Source organism: Manacus candei, unplaced genomic scaffold (assembly GCF_025592945.1).
Source record: "Manacus candei isolate 608988 ecotype Guabito, Panama unplaced genomic scaffold, ASM2559294v1 h1tg000014l, whole genome shotgun sequence".
In the NCBI taxonomy this organism is placed as follows: domain Eukaryota; kingdom Metazoa; phylum Chordata; class Aves; order Passeriformes; family Pipridae; genus Manacus; species Manacus candei.
The window spans coordinates 76,307,738-76,326,977 of record NW_026138062.1 but is presented as its reverse complement, the minus strand read 5'-3'; the positions used below and the strand labels follow the sequence as shown (position 1 = coordinate 76,326,977).

At 39.2% G+C, this 19,240-nt stretch overlaps 1 protein-coding gene across 3 annotated transcripts; it reads left to right on the top strand.

The window, feature by feature from the left end:
• The first annotated feature begins 1,067 nt into the window (after positions 1-1,067).
• On the top strand, positions 1,068-18,801 carry ARL6 (ADP ribosylation factor like GTPase 6). Of its 3 annotated transcripts, none has more exons than XM_051779461.1 (9): positions 1,068-1,110; positions 1,488-1,605; positions 3,437-3,587; positions 6,078-6,139; positions 7,632-7,700; positions 10,133-10,227; positions 13,726-13,855; positions 15,233-15,288; positions 17,776-18,801. In XM_051779461.1, the coding sequence occupies exons 3-9, from the start codon at positions 3,465-3,467 to the stop codon at positions 17,799-17,801; spliced, it is 561 nt and encodes a 186-aa protein (XP_051635421.1). In that variant the 5' UTR covers positions 1,068-1,110; positions 1,488-1,605; positions 3,437-3,464; the 3' UTR covers positions 17,802-18,801. The 3 variants fall into 3 exon arrangements, with proteins under 3 accessions (XP_051635421.1, XP_051635420.1, XP_051635422.1); XM_051779460.1 differs by lacking the exon at positions 1,068-1,110 and adding an exon at positions 1,151-1,270; XM_051779462.1 differs by lacking the exon at positions 1,068-1,110 and adding an exon at positions 1,340-1,361.
• The last annotated feature ends 439 nt before the right edge of the window (positions 18,802-19,240 follow it).

Genomic DNA, 19,240 nt, shown 5'->3' with positions numbered 1-19,240 from the left:
AGTTTTTCAAAATGAAGGGGCAGAGCTCGGTGAAGGAAAGTTGCTTCTTCCCGTCAAGGAGCAGTACAGACTTCTGGGAAGTGAAGGCAGAACCATGCACTCCACCCCTCGCTCATTGCTTATCTTTGTTCAGAAGTGAAGGACAAACACAAGAATACACTTAAAATGTGGAATTCCAGAAATACCAGACTGCGGCGAGGCAGATCGTAAGGGATGAGTTATCCCAGCTGGCTCGCACTGCCAGGCCGTGCGGGATGAGCATCCCGGGAGCCCCTCAGCACAGGTGGGAAGGCGGGAGAAACTCCTGCCGCTGTTCCAGCTAAAAACCGGAGTCTTTTCGTCAGCATTTGGTCGGTGCAGCAGTGGCACGGGACATCATAGCACACTCTTTTACAGAACCGAGGACGATTTCGGCAGCAAAATACAATAAGTACGTGGTAGAAAAGAGACTGGGATTTCGTTCGCACGTGCTCCCCTTCGGAGCTCATTGTGATTTATTTTTTTTTTTTTTTTGCATTTTACATTTTAAATTTTTTATTTTTGCCTCTGTGGAGCACACCTAGAACCAGTCTGAGGGGATAATGGTACGCGGCGACAGAAGAATTTCGAAGTGTATTTGTAGGCTCTGTGCCCGGCCTGGACAAGCTGCTTTTCTTCCCAAAGCTCAAGTGACAGGTGGATTTGAGATTTTCCGTACTCCGCCAAACCGAACGAGAGGCGCTGCGGCCACCAGGGGTGATGCGGTTCTTATTAGGTGTGTCTTCCTATGCTAATGGCGATTCCCAAGGGTAGTGAATTTTTAATTTTATTTATTTATTCATGTGGGCACTATTGCCGCAGCTGTGCAAGAAAGAGGAAGCAGTGGATGAGAAAAAAACAAAATTCCACAGGCACTGGACACGAAGGACTAACTTTACACCGCTCGATCCCCGCACTCCCCTCAGAGCCCCCCGTCAGCGTGGGGGCGTGGCTTTGGCAGCGCCGGCCCCCGCGATTGGCCGGAAAGGGCGGGCCGGGCCGAGAGGCGGGCCGGGATTGGCGGGGGCGGTGGCGGGCTGCGGTTTCCTTGGCAACGGCGCGCGCGGGCCCGGCCGGCGGTCCCGGGCCCAGGTCGGTGCTGCGGGAGCGGGGCAGGCGGAGCGGGGCAGGCGGAGCGGGGGGTCCCGGCCCGCTCCCACCCCTGGCCCTGCCGTCCCCGGGCCGAGCTTCTGCCGCCCTGCGATAGGGGGCTGGCGGCCGCTGCCGGCTGCCGGGGCGGCTCGGGGCCTTGGTGAGGGAGCGCGGCGCTGCTGGGGAGAGGGATACTTGAGGGAGGGAGGGATGCTGCAGGGAGGGAAGCTCGGTCCTGGCAGCTGCTGATGGTACCGACCATCCCCCCTGGTGTTGTCCCGAAATAGGTTCTCTCGCCCGGTGTGCAAGAGGCCAATCCTCACGCGCAGAGTGGAGGTATTTGGCTTATTTACGGTTTATTTACGGTTTATTTACAGTTTATTTACAGTTCTGCGCAGAAAGGGGCGCTGGGCGGCAAATCCACGGCTACCACCAAAGCTTTTCGCTCTTTATACGTTTTAGCAAACGAAGGCGTTGATGTTCTTCGGCTGCAAGGTACTCAGTTCTCTTACTAATTAGTATTCTATCTCTTAGTTCATGATTAGTCTTTCTCTTCTTTTGGGTTGTTTTAGGTTTGGGAGTTGGTGGTTGTGATCTCCCCCTGCCAGAATTACCTTTTATCCAGTTGGAGCTCATTTCAGCACAGTTGCTGAGTTGTCTTCATTAGTTTCTTCTCTTTATTAGTTTCTTCTTGGGGGTTCTGCCAAAGGCCCTTGCACCCAGTAAACTCTGCATTCTTTGTGCCCGCTATCAGTGGTACATCCTTCTCCCCCTGGGTCTGAGGTCAGTGAAATATGTTGGGTCTTAAACCTGAACAAGGCAATTCTAATAAGTACATTTTTTTTCTAACACCTGGACACCACTTAGAGCTTGTTTGTTAGCTGCTTCAGGTTAAATCTCCTTTCTTGTTGGTTAGGCTTGAAAGTGTATAAAGCTCAAACATCAAAGAACATCCTTTCTTCAGAAAATTTTTAGGTATTCCACGTTTTGCAACCCAGGATGTTCCCAGCTCTGGCCTGCAGCCGTGCAGGGCCCTTACCCTGCATGTGGAGGGTTGTCTTGAAAACAAACAAAAACGAGTGGGACGTAAAGGGAGTTAGGCTGAGGGAATTGCTGTAACTAATGTTGGGCTTGTTTAACCTGGTGGCAACTCTATATAGTTGTAATACAGAAAGCCACTCTATAGATCACTGCCAGTCTTGAATCAAAATGCAAAGCTCTGAAAAGGATCTGTATTTAAAAAGTTCCTGTGACTTTACTAAATGCAAAGTTTTAAAATTATTTCTATTAAAAAGTGGTTGATCATCATTTTATAATTAGCTAGTGAAGAAGTGAGACTTGTTATTGATGTTGGTTTTTTCCTTTTCCCCCTCCTGCTATGATTTTCTGGGGTAATTAAGCTCGCAACCTGAGTCATCCAGTGCTGCCTGTTTATTTTTTATTAAGAGAAAAACCAGCCTTCACCATTCCAGAAAATTCCTCTGGCATTAATTAAATGCTTTATTACTGAAGGCATCTCAAATATTTCAGTTGTCTGACTGCTGAAATTATTTCTGGTGGAATTCTTTCAGGGTAGACAAGGGTTATCCCCTTTGCCAAGTGTGCTCAGCCAGGTGTTGCAAGGGCACACGTGGTGGAAGCTCCTTTGCCAGGTAGCTGCAGACAGTGCCTGGGCAGCAGCAGGAGTTTGGCACCTACCAGATGTGTAGGTGAATTTTATGGGCTATGGCTTCATGTCTGTTGGATCTATTTCAATCAGCTTCTATTTGTAGTGAATGAGGACTCCCTAATTTGTACACGTCAATATTGGCTAAACCTGTCAGAATTAGAGTTTGAATTGAATTAACAGAGGGTATTTTATTTACTTTTTTTTTTTTACTTAATGTACCAAACCCTGAAGTAAATAATGTAGCAGGTGCTAGAGAAGGGTGTTCCCTTCTCCACAGTAAAAATGCTGTTTTACTTTGTTGTATGGATTATGGACTACTGACAATTTGAGGTGAAGTGCAATAGTCCTCCTTTTTTTTGTTGTTCAGCGTGGCGGAAGGGCAGGAGGCGGTGGTGGTGCTCCTGTTGGGGCTGCCCAGCAAATCAAGGGCATTGTGTGACATGGACAGGCTATAAACAGCCAGTCTACTTTGGAATCGAGGCCTCTTGGCAGTAATCAGCTTACCCTGCCCGTGCTTAGTGTTCCACAGTGTTTGTGTATTCGCTTCCTCACATCGGCCTTTGGAAGGTGTCAGGGCTGCTCAGAACATGCCCACCTGCCCTGTGCCTGCAGAGCTTTGCCAACAGCCATTTCCTGCTCTGATTCCCTGAACAACAGGTGATCCTTGTGTATCCGAGCCACAGCCATGGGACTGTTTGACAAGCTGGCGGGATGGCTTGGGCTGAAGAAGAAGGAGGTTCATGTTCTGTGCCTTGGCCTGGACAACAGCGGCAAAACGACCATCATAAATAAACTGAAACCCTCAAATGTGAGTAACCTCCTCAGCTCACTGCTGATGAGTGTTTAAAACTGGGCTTGCATGCTGTTAGACCGTGGAAAAGAAAATTAAAAATCACTTTTTGGTTCGGTATGGTGGAAAAAATACATTTTAAGAGTTTCCAACTAAAGCTAAGGGTAAACATCCACATGGACATTGTGGAAACTTTTCCCAAAAAAGTCACTGATAATGTGGCACATTTTTTTTTTAATAAGGAAGGGTTTATGATGACTGAAGTCAGGATCTGAAATAATTTTCTCTAAGTCACTTAATTACTACAGGATTGCAGTGATGTCAAACATTTGCAATACATTAGAAGTGATGTCAAACGTTTACAATTAATACAATTAATAATAACTTGTCTACCTTTATCACGCTTTAGTCTCTACCTGAAAAATAGTAAGTGCATAATAAATACTAAAACAAGAAATAATAAAATAGGAAATAATGCACATTTAAGGAAAACTTCACTAATTTTAAAGCAAAATTATTTTCAAAATAAGAAGCATTAATTCTTGCAATTCATTCATCCAGTGAAAAGTGTTTCAGGCCCCTAGGATGGCATAGTGTTCTGAGCAAAAATGAAAGTAGGGGGACCTTGTTTCCATGTAAGTTTATGGAATATAAATAGATGAATTTTCATAGGCATGTTCAAAGCCAAATGCTTGTGCATCTTGGTTTCTTTTCACTTATTATTTTATGTGCATCTGGGAAACTGTGATTTTGCTGTTTACATAAGAACACAGATTCTTTTTTTTTTTTTTTAATTTTTGTTTAACTTTTCTTGAAGAGAAGCACTGGACATTGTTTAGAAAAACATGACATGGTGAAGAGTCTGCTACTCTTCCATTCCTGTCAATTATTCTTCCACTGAAAATTGAATAGATTTATAAACAAAAATTATAAACTACTTGCTATCTGCTGCTATCTGTTTTGGGGAAATGCTGCAATTTATACTGGGCAAATTGCATATTTATGTAATGTTTGAGACCGTTATCATAGTGGGGTTTTATGTCATGCCTTCAGCAGTAATGGGTTCCTAACTAGAGTTGAACACAGACTTCAAGATTGATCCCAATAATAGGCATTAGAGAAGGTCTAATTATGCCAGGGAATTATGCAAGTAGAATAAATACAATTTGTTTACTTTACTGTAAATAGAATAACAAGAATTTACTTCTAAATGTTTTAATTTAACGTGTTGCTTTGGGAGGGTGGCTTTGCATGCAACCTGTATGAGTCCTGCCTTTGCAAGACATGGCAGAACCTTTAGCGTGCAACAAATGCCATTAGATCAGACTTGATAAAATTCTTTATATTTAGTAAGTTCTATGGTAGATGATTCCAAGCTCTGGATCAACCCAGCCTTCTTAAGAACTGCTGCTTTTCCCCAGGAGCAATGTATTATGTGTCTGACAAATACAAGTGTTTCTCCATTTGTTTCCAGTGATTTCTTCTGGTCCAGATAAATACATTTGAAACAAATGTTGAAGAAATAACACCCACGCTGCACATATTTTCCCCTGGTGACAGGAGCTGTTGACTGCACTATTTATGGTGGTGGGGTTGCCATTTTCCCAGGGAAGCTGCAGGTGGATAAGCCGAGCGAAGGAATGCAAGGGGTCAACTGCTTATAGCCAGTGGTTTTAATGAGGGGCTCTAGAAGGTCTATAAAAGGATTGCATCTCACTTTCTCAGACAGCTCTGTGATCTAAGGGATGTGACCTTTGTTCCTGCTCAATATCGATGCTTCTTAAAGGAGCTGTTCTTTTCTCCCAACTTAGCTGAGAGGTTCCTTGGCCAGCTCAGTAGTAAACCTGTTTATCAGATGTATCTATTAATAATGCGTTAGGTCACTGCCCATCCTTCTGGGGTAAATCCTGATTTCTTCCAGTGGCATTGTGATTTGGATAGAACCATGATCAGGCCAGTGAGTAATGTCTGCTGTGTCATTCCCAAGGTCAGATAGACTCCTCCAGCATTGAGAAGCTCTCAATCTGGCCAACCTAATATCTTGATAGGCATGTACCCTCCTTTAGCTAATAGGCTTGGGATATTGTGCAGACTTGTTTGGGTTCACATTGTGATTTCCAAAGTTCACAAACTCTGACCTGAGTCATAACCTCCAAGCTGTTGTCTCCACCTTAACCTCTCTCCTATTTATTTCCTAGGTAATAGCCACACATACATGTACAGGTAGACTAATGTAAAGGGTGGAATCTCACCCTCAAGGCTAAAATGTCTTCAGTGCTGTTGTCCAGTAGTGTTCACTGTATTTCCTAGAAAATACAAAGTCTTGGTTTTGAATTACTTTATTTTTCTGAGAACTTTTTAAATATAAAGTATCTGGATTTGTAGAAATTTTTTTCTATTGTACAGTTTGGGTAAAAATAGATCTGTAATGTATTCATGTTTCAAATACATTTCAATATTTACATTTTCTAACTTGCCTGTAAAATTTGGACTTTCTTTCCTTTAAAGGCTCAAACTCAGGACATCGTCCCAACAATAGGATTCAGTATAGAGAAATTCAAGACTTCAAGGTAGTACTTTCTTTCCTTTCCCTCCACTTAGCAGTAGTGATTATTATACAACAGTTGGACTTAATTAGCTCTTTTAGTGGGCTATAACTTGATTAGAACATGCTGAAATGTTGTAGTACCCATGAATCTTAATCATGATCTAGGACTGAGTGTGTTAGAATATATTGTGTGTTTTGTGCTGCTATAAAACTAGGTGTATGTATAAATATTTTTAAATGGAAGAAGTTTTTAGTTTTTTGCAATAGTGTGTATAAGCATTCTGTTAAGAATTCCCAAATAGGGCACAAGTTCCAGACTTGAGGAGAGACAGTAGCTTAGGGGGTGGTCTGTATTCCACTCTCAATCTGATAACCTGTGTTAAGGACTCTCACTGGAATTACTCTGAACAGAGTGCAGTGTAATCCCATTAAATGGAAAATTAAATGATGGCTACAGCATTAGCCATGTAAAGATGGCAGGAGCAAAGGCCAGGGAACAGAGGAAGAAGTCATTAGTTAAATGAAGACTAAGATAAGGAATGTCATGACACAAAGATATTTCAAGGATGGAACATAATTTTGTTCTCGTGTAGCCTTCTCTGAATATTTTCAATGTGTGCAGTTAGTCTTCAAACCAGGCAGCCTCACTGGGTGAGAGATATGCAAGAAAATTGTTTGTTCCTTGAGCTCAAGTGTGGGAGCCATAGGTTTCACATTTCTGTAGGAGCCTCAGCAACTGTGTTCTGTCTCAGCAAAACACATAACACAGGTTTGGGATTTGGCTGTTTGAGAATAAATTGATTTAAATTGCTTCCCTTTATTCTGATCCTGTGGTGGGAGAGATGATGACCTGCAAGCACACTGTGTAGAATGATACTTTATTTAAAAAAAACCAAAACAAACCTAAAAAAAACCCCTAAACCCCTGACAAACCCACAGCTCTAGAATCAGCTGATGCCTGGACATAGAGCTGAAATGATGTGTCAGACTTGCAAAGACTGCTCTTCGTATCTTGGTCCTCTGAGCTCACCTGTTATTACCAGAATGTGGTTTTGTTGGTTTTTTTTCTGAAGGTGGATGGGGTTTTTTTAATCCTTTTATTTTGCATACATTTGTGCCTCTCTAGGGACACAATTTGAGACAGGCTGTGGATTTTAAGTCGTGGTTCATCTGAATTTCATTTATTCACTATAAACAATATTTGATATGATAGAAACAGAGACTGAAGGGGAGCTTATTTTGTGCTTGATGCATCTTTAAATAATTGGCTCAGTTCTTTTATCAGATAATAAAGAAACACATTTTCCATTGTGAAATATTTCTGTAATAAGACTTCAAAACTGAATAGGATCATTTGGAGGCAGAGAGCTTAAGCAGACTTCCTTTGGGAATTTTTCTCAGTTGATTAGGATTCAAGTTGATTTGCATTTTTTCTGTCAGGGTAGCAAAGAAAATAGTTTGGGTGTGGGTTTTGTTCTTTATTTCTGTGCCTCATGCACTTCTTTCCTTTGCAGTTTGTCTTTCACAGTGTTTGATATGTCAGGTCAAGGGAAATACAGAGACCTCTGGGAACATTACTACAAGTAAGCCCATCATTTCTTTTAAAGCATTACTGTTCATAGTAACTGTTGTGTATGTTATTTAAACAGAACTATGACCATATCTAGTGCTTAGAAATGATTCAGAGGAGACTTATACCTGGTGTTTGACAGAAGGTCATTCTGGATAAATACAACTCTTCTTTCTGTTCTTAAGACATAACAGTTTTTCTCTGCTGTTATTCAGTATGCTTTTGGGAACATCTTGTTGGCTTCAAGACTGGGGGAACGTACCAGAGGTGGGATTTAAATGTTGAAACCTGAAAACCAATCCTGTTAGAAAACTCAAGATGAGTTAGGTTTCCAACTTTTCAGTTTTCCTGTAGGTAGGTGACTTAAAACCTAAAAGATATTGGCTGATGGGTGAGATTTTTAGAAGTGAGGGAAATTAACCTCAGAGAATAAGGCACATGTACCTCAGAACCTGAACAAACATTCGTACATGTTATTTATTGAGCAGGATGTTCACTGTACCATATAACACTGTGGTATTGCCTTACTGGTAATAGAAACAGAAAATGATATATTATCTGTTTTTCTAGCTTCTCATGAAACTTGAATCTTTACTTATGTTATCTCACTGCTATTACTTGATCCTAATCTAAACAAGGTGAACAGTAGTAAACCACATAGAAGTAGCTTGGAGAAAAATAGAATGGAGAAATTCTGAAGATTATAATATTACTTAAATATTAATATTTAATGTGATAGAGCTTAAAGTATTTTTTAATTGCCTCTTCCTCCTGTGCAAAATATGTTAGCAATTTGAAAACGTGTGGCTAGGAGATCTTCATTGTTCAGGAGTGTGAGATGTATGTCTCCCAAATCTTTTGCATTTCAGTAACTGGTGCCTTTAGGCTACTCTCAAAATGCAAGCAGAGTGCTTCATAAGCAAATAATTTCTGTGATTGCTGTATTTAATGCAGTAACTTATCCCTTGTGTGGCAAAAATGGCTTTTTCATCTCAACAGTAAGGGAGTTTTTTAGGTTATGCTGACAGTGAAACGTGCACTTGTATCCACCTCTATTCCTGATCCAGTGCAGTAGGCACATATTTGAGATTATCTTCTAAGAATAATATTAAAATATTTTTTTAAAATTTTATTAATAAAATAATAATAATATAATTATGTGCTGTTTAGTTTGTGAAGTTAAGCAAGATTTAATTTTCTAAGAATTGCAAAATGGAAATCAAAGCTGATTAAGTGTCAAAGTAATTGCCTTGGGGTACTTGAGGTTTGCACTTCTCTTTGGCTTGAAACTGTACTCTGGGACATCCCCTAAGTACACTTGTCTTAAATATACGTACAGTCATGTTGTATCCTTATTACTTTGTGAAATTATTTTTTGGCAGTAAATACGTTCTACTTCTCCTGATTCCTTTAGAAAAAGTACTCTATGGTCATAAACATTATTTAGGCATTTTCAGCTAGAATAGGAAAGCTTTATTTACTTTTAAGGTTCTTCTCTACACCAGAAAAGAATAGGCCTTTTCATGCAGTCTTAGGCTGGTCAAATTGTTTCTGCTTTTCAGTAGGTCTGGGGCTGTTTCTTATCAAAATACGAAGATAGGTGGTGCTGGAGGGTAAAGAATGTACAATGATGGCCTCTCAGAGACGTGTAAAATGAAGCAGGAGTGAATATTACATTAAAATTTTAAATAAATGTATTTTTGTGAGTGTTTTTAACTGATCTGGTGAATTATGAGTTGGTGAGGCTTTATTTGGTTTTCAAAATAAGTTTCAATAAGTGGAACATCAATATCATAAATATCAGTAATATCCTGAAATAATGAGTTGAATAGGTGTATACAGTTGTCACTGTGGTCATACTGCCAGCAAAATGTTTTAATAGTTTGAAATAGGTGAGAGTTTTTTACATGTTATTCAAAACAAAAGCAAGATCCTGTTTATGCAGACTTCAGTAAAAGTTAAAATGACCTGCATATGCCCAATTGTTAAACAGCTGCGAACACAGGTTTTTTTCTAAAGAGGTAATTGACCTTTATCTAAATTAACTTTAGTGTAGGAAATAAAGCATTTCTGTAAAAATCTGTCTTTGTCTGTTTTCTTTGTCTGCCTGACCATACTGTTAAAATAGCAGTTGATTACATTTTCACAGCTCATTTTTCAGCCTCAGGAGTAAAATCAAGCTTTTCTAAAAGGTCTTTGTAGACTGAACCTTGTATGAGTCACTCAGATAACAACCTCATGTCTCAAAAAATGATGCATGTTACCAAAAGATTGAATTTCAGAAATAAGGCTCCATTCAAATGTTAATGGTAAATAACAATGACAAAAATTTAGAGGAAAAATCAGTTTGTTTGAACTTTTTCTGGTGTTTCTTCTGAAGCCTTTTCTTATTCACAGTTTGAGAGAACCTATAATTTGCCTCTTTGCTCTTTTTATGTTATGCAGAGAAGGCCAAGCCATTATTTTTGTCATTGATAGCAGTGACAAATTAAGAATGGTTGTGGCCAAAGAAGAACTTGACACCCTTCTGAATCATCCAGGTGAGGAGGCTTTTTTCCCCTTCTGTGTCCATATTTGTTGTTGTCTTAAGAAAACCCCGCATCTGACACATTTTTTGTATTCTGAGTACTTTGCAAATATTTTAGCCATTCATGAATACTAGAACAATAATAGCCTTCAATAACTTTGGGGGGGTTTTTTACCTGTTCACATTTACAAATTGATCATGCTTTTGTTGTCTACACTGAGTTGGATTAGTCTCTTTTTAATCAGTATTGATCAAAAGTTGCATTGTTTTGAGGAAGAATGGGACCTGTTGGAAGCTGGAGAGCCTTTGTGTGATGACCAACACATACAAAAATATCTCCCTGTCTGTTTTTTCCATGAAGACAGCCAATTCCTTTAATGTAACGCTTCTTTTTTCATCTTCACTGTATTTTTTTATGCTTTAGACAGAAATAAGAAGGGATAATTGTATCAATCAATTACTTATAAAAGGATACATGGGATGGAAGAGGATATGAGATGATAGATGATGAGGAGCTTGGTTTTAAGAGTTTGGTTTGGTTTTTTACATGAGACTACATCTTATTAAGTTCTCAGATTGGCCAATTCTTCACCTTTCCACATAGCCAACATTACTCCAATGTTTTTGTAAGCAATATGCAGTTTTTGCTTCCAGCACTTTAGGTAGTTGCTTTGCCTAACCAGATCATAAAACTACATGTAGGAATTTTAAATGTCAAATAATCCTGGAATTCCTGATTTGTAGAGCCTTAACTTGTGGGGTTACCATGCTGAAAGTAAGAAAGGAGAAGCTGACTTGAATTTCTAACTAAGAGAAGTAGTATTTGATAGGGACAATTACGTTACCATGACTTTATTTTCCATGAATACAATACACTAGTTCATCAGCAAAGATGCTGGAGTTGACTGGGCCTCCTTAATTTCACATTCAAGGGTATGGGCTCCTTCAAATGCAGGCACTAAGACAGTGTTGCAAAAGTCAAAGGGGAGGATGAGATGAACCAAACACTCCAGATGTCCCAAAGCAGGAATTACCCCTGGCAGTAAAGGTTATTCTGTGGGTGAAATGGAACTGCATAGGACCAAGGGTGAGAGGTAAAGGGTTACTGGTTTACTAGAGGGCAAAAGAGGGCAAATGGCATTAATAGGTCATTAATGCTGACATAGCAGGTCAGTCCTGTTCAGTTGTTTATGGGTTTGTGTCTCTAGTTACAAAATACCATGGCTGTGGCCATCTGGGATGTTCCCTAGAACCAGGAAAGGACAGTTGTGTTTTTCTGCCTTGGAGTATCTCAGCTCAAGTACAGCAACAGTGTTGCTGCCTGATCAGATTTTGATAAATCACATCTAAAAGAATCAAGGAACTTGGAGTTCCTCTAGTAGTAATGTTTAATAAAAGTAGCTGTTAGCTGAATCAATATATAAGTGGTTCACTCTAGCAATATTTGTATTTGTATTGTTGTTCTGCCTTTCTTCCTGCATACCCTACTTTCTCCCCATCGATGCTTCTGTCTTTATGATCTTCCTGGAGTGGTTTAAATGTATGTGTTTCCTTAAGTTTTAAATGGAATTGAGTCAACTCCTGTCTCTGAAAATCTTAGCAATCCCTCAGGAAAGCAGTTCTCTGTCTTTTTGCCAGACTTTTCCTGAGGTTGTCAGGTGAAAGGGAATGTGTGCTGTGAAGCATTAATGGGGTTAGGAGTTGTACATATTATTCTTCAGCACTTTGAAAGGTGGTAGTCTGTATTACTTGTTTTAGATACTGACTCTTGGGTCACTTGACCTCCAGCACATGCTTCTAAAATAAGCTGAAATTCTTGTAAATTTGAAATTCTTTGTATGAAATTACACATCAGTGTCTGGCATATTTTTTAATGTGTCAATTCACAACTACTTGCAACTAGACCATGTTAGCTTTCCATTAGTAACTGTGAAAAGTGTGTGAGGAAAATACTGCACATTAGGAAATAATGTAAATTGCTGTGACCACCACTTTATTTAGCAAATATCTTTGATTCTACATTTGTGAGTGTGTGGGCAGGTTGTGCCCCTTTTTAATTGCTTTTAGAAAAACAGTGAAAATTCCTTGTTTAACTTGTCTCTTTGCATATGTGATGTCAGGTAATTTCTGTGGTTTTAATTTACCCATAACCTGCAGCCTGTGGGTAACAGGATTCATTTACTTATACTGTAAATTAATCTCAGAATTTCAGTTGGGAGACACAAAAGCTGTTCAACTATGGAGTCAAAACAGATTTAATGATACTTTGGGCTTGTATTTTGAGGCCTTTGATTTGTGTTAACAGATACCAGAGGTAAAAAAGAGCTCCAGGGAGGGTAAATAGTTTGTGAAAATCATCAGCATTTTGATCAGCATTTACAATCTCTGAATGAATGTGGGTAGGCAGTGTTATCTCCACTGATTCTGTGGAAAGGTTTAGTAGGGAATTTGAAAAGAACATAATTAGGAAGGTTCAAACCACCTCAGCCCCCACAGTTTGTTGGGCTTTTGGGTTTTTTTATCATCCCCCTCCCCATCAGCAGGTGCAGGAGGCTTACGTTTGAAGTTTTAAAATAAATCGTTGGCTTGTTTCCTGTGTGAAATACCTTTTTTTTTACTATTTAAAAAAAGCCTATGTAGCAGTTTTCTTCAGTAGGGAGATGGTGATGATGTGTGTTTTAAGTTCTTTTCCTGTCAAGGGTTGACAGACTCAAATGTAGATTTTTTTTTTCTAATCCTGTAAATCATATTCTGTATAAATAATACAAAAAAACCCTTAGAGTTAGTCTTGGTGCTGGTAATTTTTTGGCAGTTTTACATCTCTAAGTTTGAAGACAGTATATTTTGTTTCCTTCCAGTGACTCTAGTCTTTTGGGGTGATCAGTGAGGTTTAAGCTTGTCTGTGTGTAAGTATCCCAGAAAATGCCAGTGTGTGTGGTTTGGTCTGTAGTTCTCACTGCTAGCTGAGAGGAGCTTCTGGAAAAAAAGCCCTTCAAGGGAAGGTAGGATAAAGGATGTCCAGACATGTGGATTTTTTTCCAATTGTATAAATTCTGTGAAGTCATGGATGCACTCCAGGATACTAAAGGATACTTCAGACTACCCTTATGCAACTATCGTTGTGATGTTATGGATGAACACGAATCATTTTCCTGTCATTTTATACATCCAGTCCTCACTAAGCAGAGATGTGCAGTATTTGTAGGCAGTTGTTTCATCTCATGTTCCTCAGCTTCACCAGCAGTTCATACCCACAGCTTTAAGTGTGGGCATAAGGTAGGGGGAGAGGGGGTGCAAGATTCCAAAGCCTGCCAGAGAGTTTGTGAGCATTCTGGAAGCATGCACCAGAGGCCTTGTGACCCAACAGTGTGCTCCTGGGTAGGATACAGCCTTCAGAGAATTGCACTTGCAGGTGAGCAGAATACCTTGCTGTATTGTCTGTAGCTTATCACATGTAGAGATTAATAAGTGTTTCACAATGTCATGATAGTTTATTTCTGCTCATGCCCAGATATCAAGCACCGTCGACTGCCTATTCTCTTCTTTGCTAACAAGATGGACCTCAGGGATGCAGTGTCATCTGTGAAAGTATCTCAGTTACTGTCACTAGAAAACATCAAAGACAAGCCCTGGCATATCTGGTAAATCCTTCTTTTTCTACCCTTTTATTGGTATTACTTTGTGCATTCATATTTTAGCTCTGTCATGACACTCATTACTATAAATTAAATCAAGCAGGTAAAAGACTGTGCCTTAAATCATGTAGATTATAGGTAAAATCATGTAGACTGTTCCTTAAAAGTTTTCACAGTAGAACTGTTACCCAAATAATGAAATGGAGGACTTCTGGTGAAATCAGAAAGCAGTGTTCTTATCAGAAGAATAGCTGCCATTATTTTTTGCTGGGAAATTGAGCAGAATTTTTATCAGAATGCTGCTGCTAGTTTGTCTTGCAGCTTTCAGAATATCAACAGTAAAACATCTGGAGTTTTTTTGCACTCTGCAGATGCTTTAGTAAACTACTGTTGAAAGGCCATTTAATAAACTGTTCTCATCTGAATTCAGAGGGACACTGTACTTTTTGTACTCTGTAATGTTTAAGGAGATTTTTAGTTGTAGGAGATAGTGTCTTTTCTTTCTGAAGGATGTAAGCTTTCATATAAATAGGACTTTGTGCTAGTCTTCACAAGGAAAAAGCTCTCCTTTTATCATAAGTGTTTTATAGAAGTTAGGTTTTTGCCTTATTGCAGTACCCAGATATTATAAATAAAAGTGAAATCAGCAGCTAAATGCTGCTGAAAAGTACAATTCTCATTTTAGGCCCTTTATTATTTAACTCGATTACCTGGACATTGTTTTGGGGTCAGTGCTTTTTGGCTCAGAAATCACACTGATGAATTCCCCAGCTTCTTGGAAGAACAGTAACAGTCCAGATTCCCTACTCTGCTGGTTTTCATGAGCTGCAGGATGAGGGCCATTTAAAGAGTTATCTCCCAGTGATTCAAAAGGTAGATTTAGACTGTTCTCAGTGTAGTTTAATAGTTTTATATATTAACAGACACTCCAAGGGTTGCTGTTACAATGAAGTGTGTACACTCTATTCTCCCTCCCTCCAGTACTCCAGCATTCTCACTGTGTGATGGAACTGTGTGGGAGGACAGTTGGATTTGATCATCCTAAAGGTCTTTTCCAACTTAAATGATTCTGTGATTCAGCATTGCTGTTGTAGGTAGTAAACATCTTTTTTATAACATCACCTGAGGCAGGAGTTATCTCAGTAGAGGTGTTCTAGGAATTATTCCTCCACCTTGAAACGGGAATTAAAATAAATCGCATCATGAAAAGGTGTTTCCATGTGGGGAAGGTGCCTATATCATTTAAGAAGCAGTCTTCTCCATGTGAACTTAAGTAAACAGTACTTGATGCTACTTTGCAATTCTGTAAATTATAAGTATAGGGATGACTCAAGTAAAACTGTGTTTTTACAATGCTTTCATTATTTGATTTGTTTCTTTCAGTGCCAGTGATGCTCTTAAAGGAGAAGGATTACAAGAAGGTGTGGATTGGCTCCAAGGTATATCATATATAATTCTCTTGCTCTATTTTCATTCTGTTAAACTTTTTCATTTTGTAAGGTTTTTTTCTTTATTATTTCCTTTGTTTTCTTTCTGTCCAATTCTGCTGTCAGATCAAATTACACAGTGAGTACTAATGCTCTATCTCATATTTGCCTTTCATTTACCTCCTTAATGTACACAAAAGATCATGTCTGCTTCCCTGACAAAAGTGTGTATTATGAAATATTAATGCACACTCCTGCAAACAGTCTAACACTTTAATTTAAACAATACAAGCTCCCACACTTCAATTTATTATTGTGGTAGTTGAGTTTGTTCTTTAATTTATTCTTACTGTCCTGTCCTGGTTTTACATAACTTAATGTTATGTATCAGGAAATGGTGAATAAGCAGACTAGAAAAATAAGCCAAGTACACAAACAAATACACTAGTTTTGCTTATTCAACTTCAGTTCTTTAATCTAGAGCCAAAGTAAGAACAGCTTACACTATAACCCTCATAGCACATTCAGACACTCATAACTGCATGGAAAATATGAGATCCAGCTTAGATGATGTGTTACATACAGCTTCTTTAATTACATTATGGATGATGTATATCCTTCTGTTGTATGCTGGTCAGGATCTGGTCTCTTTTGTCCTCCTGTGTACTGTTGAATGTATAGATTAGCCGAGTGTGGCCTTGTTTGGGTAGACTCCTCCTAATTTTAGCTCCGCGGTTTGCGTTGTCTGTGCTGGGAGTGCGTTGGGATGCCCTGAACCTGCCGTGCCGGGTGTGCTGTGCTGCAGCGGCCACGGGGTGTCAGCGCTGTTCCAGGGACAAAGCCATTCCACCCCCTCCAAATCCAGCTGGATAGTAGCCTTGTCCCCGGTTTAATTTATCCTCTTTGCTCTGTGAACACCAGATTGTCCTTTCTACTCAGAATCCTCACCGCTGAATAGAGAGAGATGGTTTATTTTGCTGTGCTGTTAGAGACTACAAAAACATTTGGTCATGTTTTCAGAGGGAGGGATCCTCGCCAAAAATAGTCTTTGCAAAGAGATTTACTGCCCCATGGGAGAGCAGTGATGTGTCCTCCACCAGCTAAAAGAATTCTGTGGTGGGGAGCCAGGACCTTAACACTGAGCTTCCTTCACTGCTTTGTGCATTTATCATAGAGGCAGATTCCAAGTCATGTACTTTTTCCTAATTTCAGGCATAGTTCTGATTTAGTAATGTCTTCCTGTGATTTTTCAGAGTCTCTGCTTATCTCTGAGGAACCTTTTTAAGTTTCAATCCAAATTTTGAGTTGATGGTTTTGTACATAGCTTCAAGCTACTTAAACGGATCTCAAATGCTTGTCTTAATATTTTTCTGACAAAATATTTGTGTATGTAGATTTTTAAGCACATCAAGCAGATGTTTCTGCTGTCACTCACATAGCTCTTCATAGCTATTCACTTCTCATGGATTGTTAAACTTCTTAATTTTGTGAGCTGAAATTCTTCATGGATTTATCTAAAAATTTCCTTTAACTCACTGGTTCATTGTCCCCAGAAGCTTAAGAGGGGTTGGGTTTAAACAGTACTGGTACCTAAGCACGTGCAGTTTGCAAGTCATACTTTTAATGGGTGAAGGCTTTGATATTTCAAGAACAAATTTTTACTCTGATTCTCCTCATTGCTAGAGCACTAGATGGGAATATTTGAAACTACTCTTTAGTTAGAGCAGTCCCTAAATCACAGCCATAAAATTCAGTGGAGGAAATGACAGCTGGTGAATGAATGCAGAGTTCTCCTCGTCAGCAGCAGTGCTTTCCTTAGGTACCCTTTGCAGTCCCATTACAGGGAGCTCAGAGTTGGGGTGACAGGGGCAGGAAGTTTTGCCCTTTTTTTTTTTTTTTCCTAATGAGGGCTGAGTTTGCTATTTCCCTGTTTTGTAACAACCCATCAGCAGTAGGGTAAAACAAACCTGTTTCACAGCAGTCTAAACCCAGGTCCCATTCCCTCTCAGTGGGGGAAATTGTGCTGAGTTCCTACATTTTGCAGTGGGCATACAGAACATTTATGCTAACTAAGGAGACATTTGAAGTGAGATATTTGCTGAGAGCAAAGAAGTTTTCATGTGAGTTATTCAAAAGCAAACTTTAAATATTTTGCTGTTCACGTTCAGTTATGTGGACACTGATGTGTGTACACAGAATTGAAATGCATGCTTCATAAAATAAACTTCCAGGCCTTATTCTTGTCAAAGTTACCTTATAAGCCCGAAGAAGATAAAAATTGAATTAGATGAAAGAGTCTTCCTGTTTAATTAGCAACATTTGGGGAAAACAACTTGGCTGTGCAGGAATTTCAGAAGTGGATGAGAGAGCATGTTGAAAAGAACTCTGTCTCTCATTCTTGTAACTACACCAAAATATCTACTGGTTATGTTTTCAAGAAAACAAAATACAGCAAGAGTTTATCTTGTGTTAAGACTGGCTGTTTCTTTTTATTAACAGATCAGATGCAAGCAATGAAGACATGAGAGATAAATAAAAGATGTGTGGCGTTCTTTTGCACCCTTTTTCAGTAGGTGTACAAGTCCCTTGAAAAGGAAGAACGATTTAAAGAAGATTAACAGATCAGCTAAAAGATACTGTATTGGCTCATTTCAATTTAGTACCTCTTCCAGGAAAACTGAATGTAGGCAATATAGCACCTCAGGTATGCACACTAATGAATTAAATTGAATCTTGTGACTGGAGAGTGTATTTATAAGAAAAAAAGATTTGTGTTAACAATAAACATCTGCATTCATTTGAGTTTTAGGGGATAATTAGCCATCAGTAAATGCCCCTCTGTTTTTTGGGGGGATACCTTCTGAGGAAATGGGAATATTTATTTTCTTGAGAAAGAATAATCAGCACTTCCTGAAATAAAGCAGCATGAGATACTTACTGATTTATGTGCCCATTTTTAGGTATTTCTGCAAACTTTTTTAATTTAAAGTTTGACATTAGCTTTTTAGTAACCATCTATAATAGGCTTCTAGAAGAATATTTTGATTAAAGATACAAATATCCAGTGTATTTGTTACAGATGATTGCAGATGTTTTTAAGGAATAGCTTTTAATGAAGTGTTATGATTGTTTTTGTGATATGCCATGATTTGTATTTGCATTCTCATCAATAAAACTTCAAACATACAACATGACACGGTTGGGTTTCTTAACCTAAATATGCTCTTGGATGGTCTTTATGTCTTAAGGCATGTTGGTTTTTCTGTTACTTTCATTTGGAATTTGTTTATCCATTTTCCAGTGGATATAGCATTGTATACTGTAATAAAATGGTATCTCTGTTGCCAAGCTTTTTTAATTAATTGCATGTATTTTTTACGCTTCCTAATAACCTGGGCTGCTCTTCCAGATATTTAAGGAGCATATGATTCATGGAATCACAGAATGGGTCAGGCTGGGAGGGACCACAGTGAGTTCTCTGGTCCAGCCTCCCTGCTCAAGCAGGGTCATCCCAGAGCACATGGCACAGGATTGTGTCCACAAGGTTCTGGAATATGTCCAGGGAGGGAGACTCCACACTCCCTCTGGACAGTCTCTCCCAGGGTGTGATCACCCACACAGTAAAGAAATTCTTCCTCATGTTCAGGTGGAACTTCCTGTGCATCAGTTTCCTAAAAATTGTATTTTGAAAACAGTGAAGGGACAGTTCACTGGTTTATTAGGTCATTAATGTGAAATGTGTTATATACTTCTGTTGGGTGTTAAAAATGCTTCACTTTAGAAAATAATAAACTTTCTGACTTCAAGTACGTACTATAGGTAGCAAATTAGGGCAATAAGAACTGTATTTTCACAATATCTCCTCTTCCCCTTTAACCCCTCCTCCCTTGTTCAGGGACCAGGCAGGAGGAACACTGAAGGCTGTATTTAACTGGGTGATGACCTGATTCCTCTGGGAGATTTA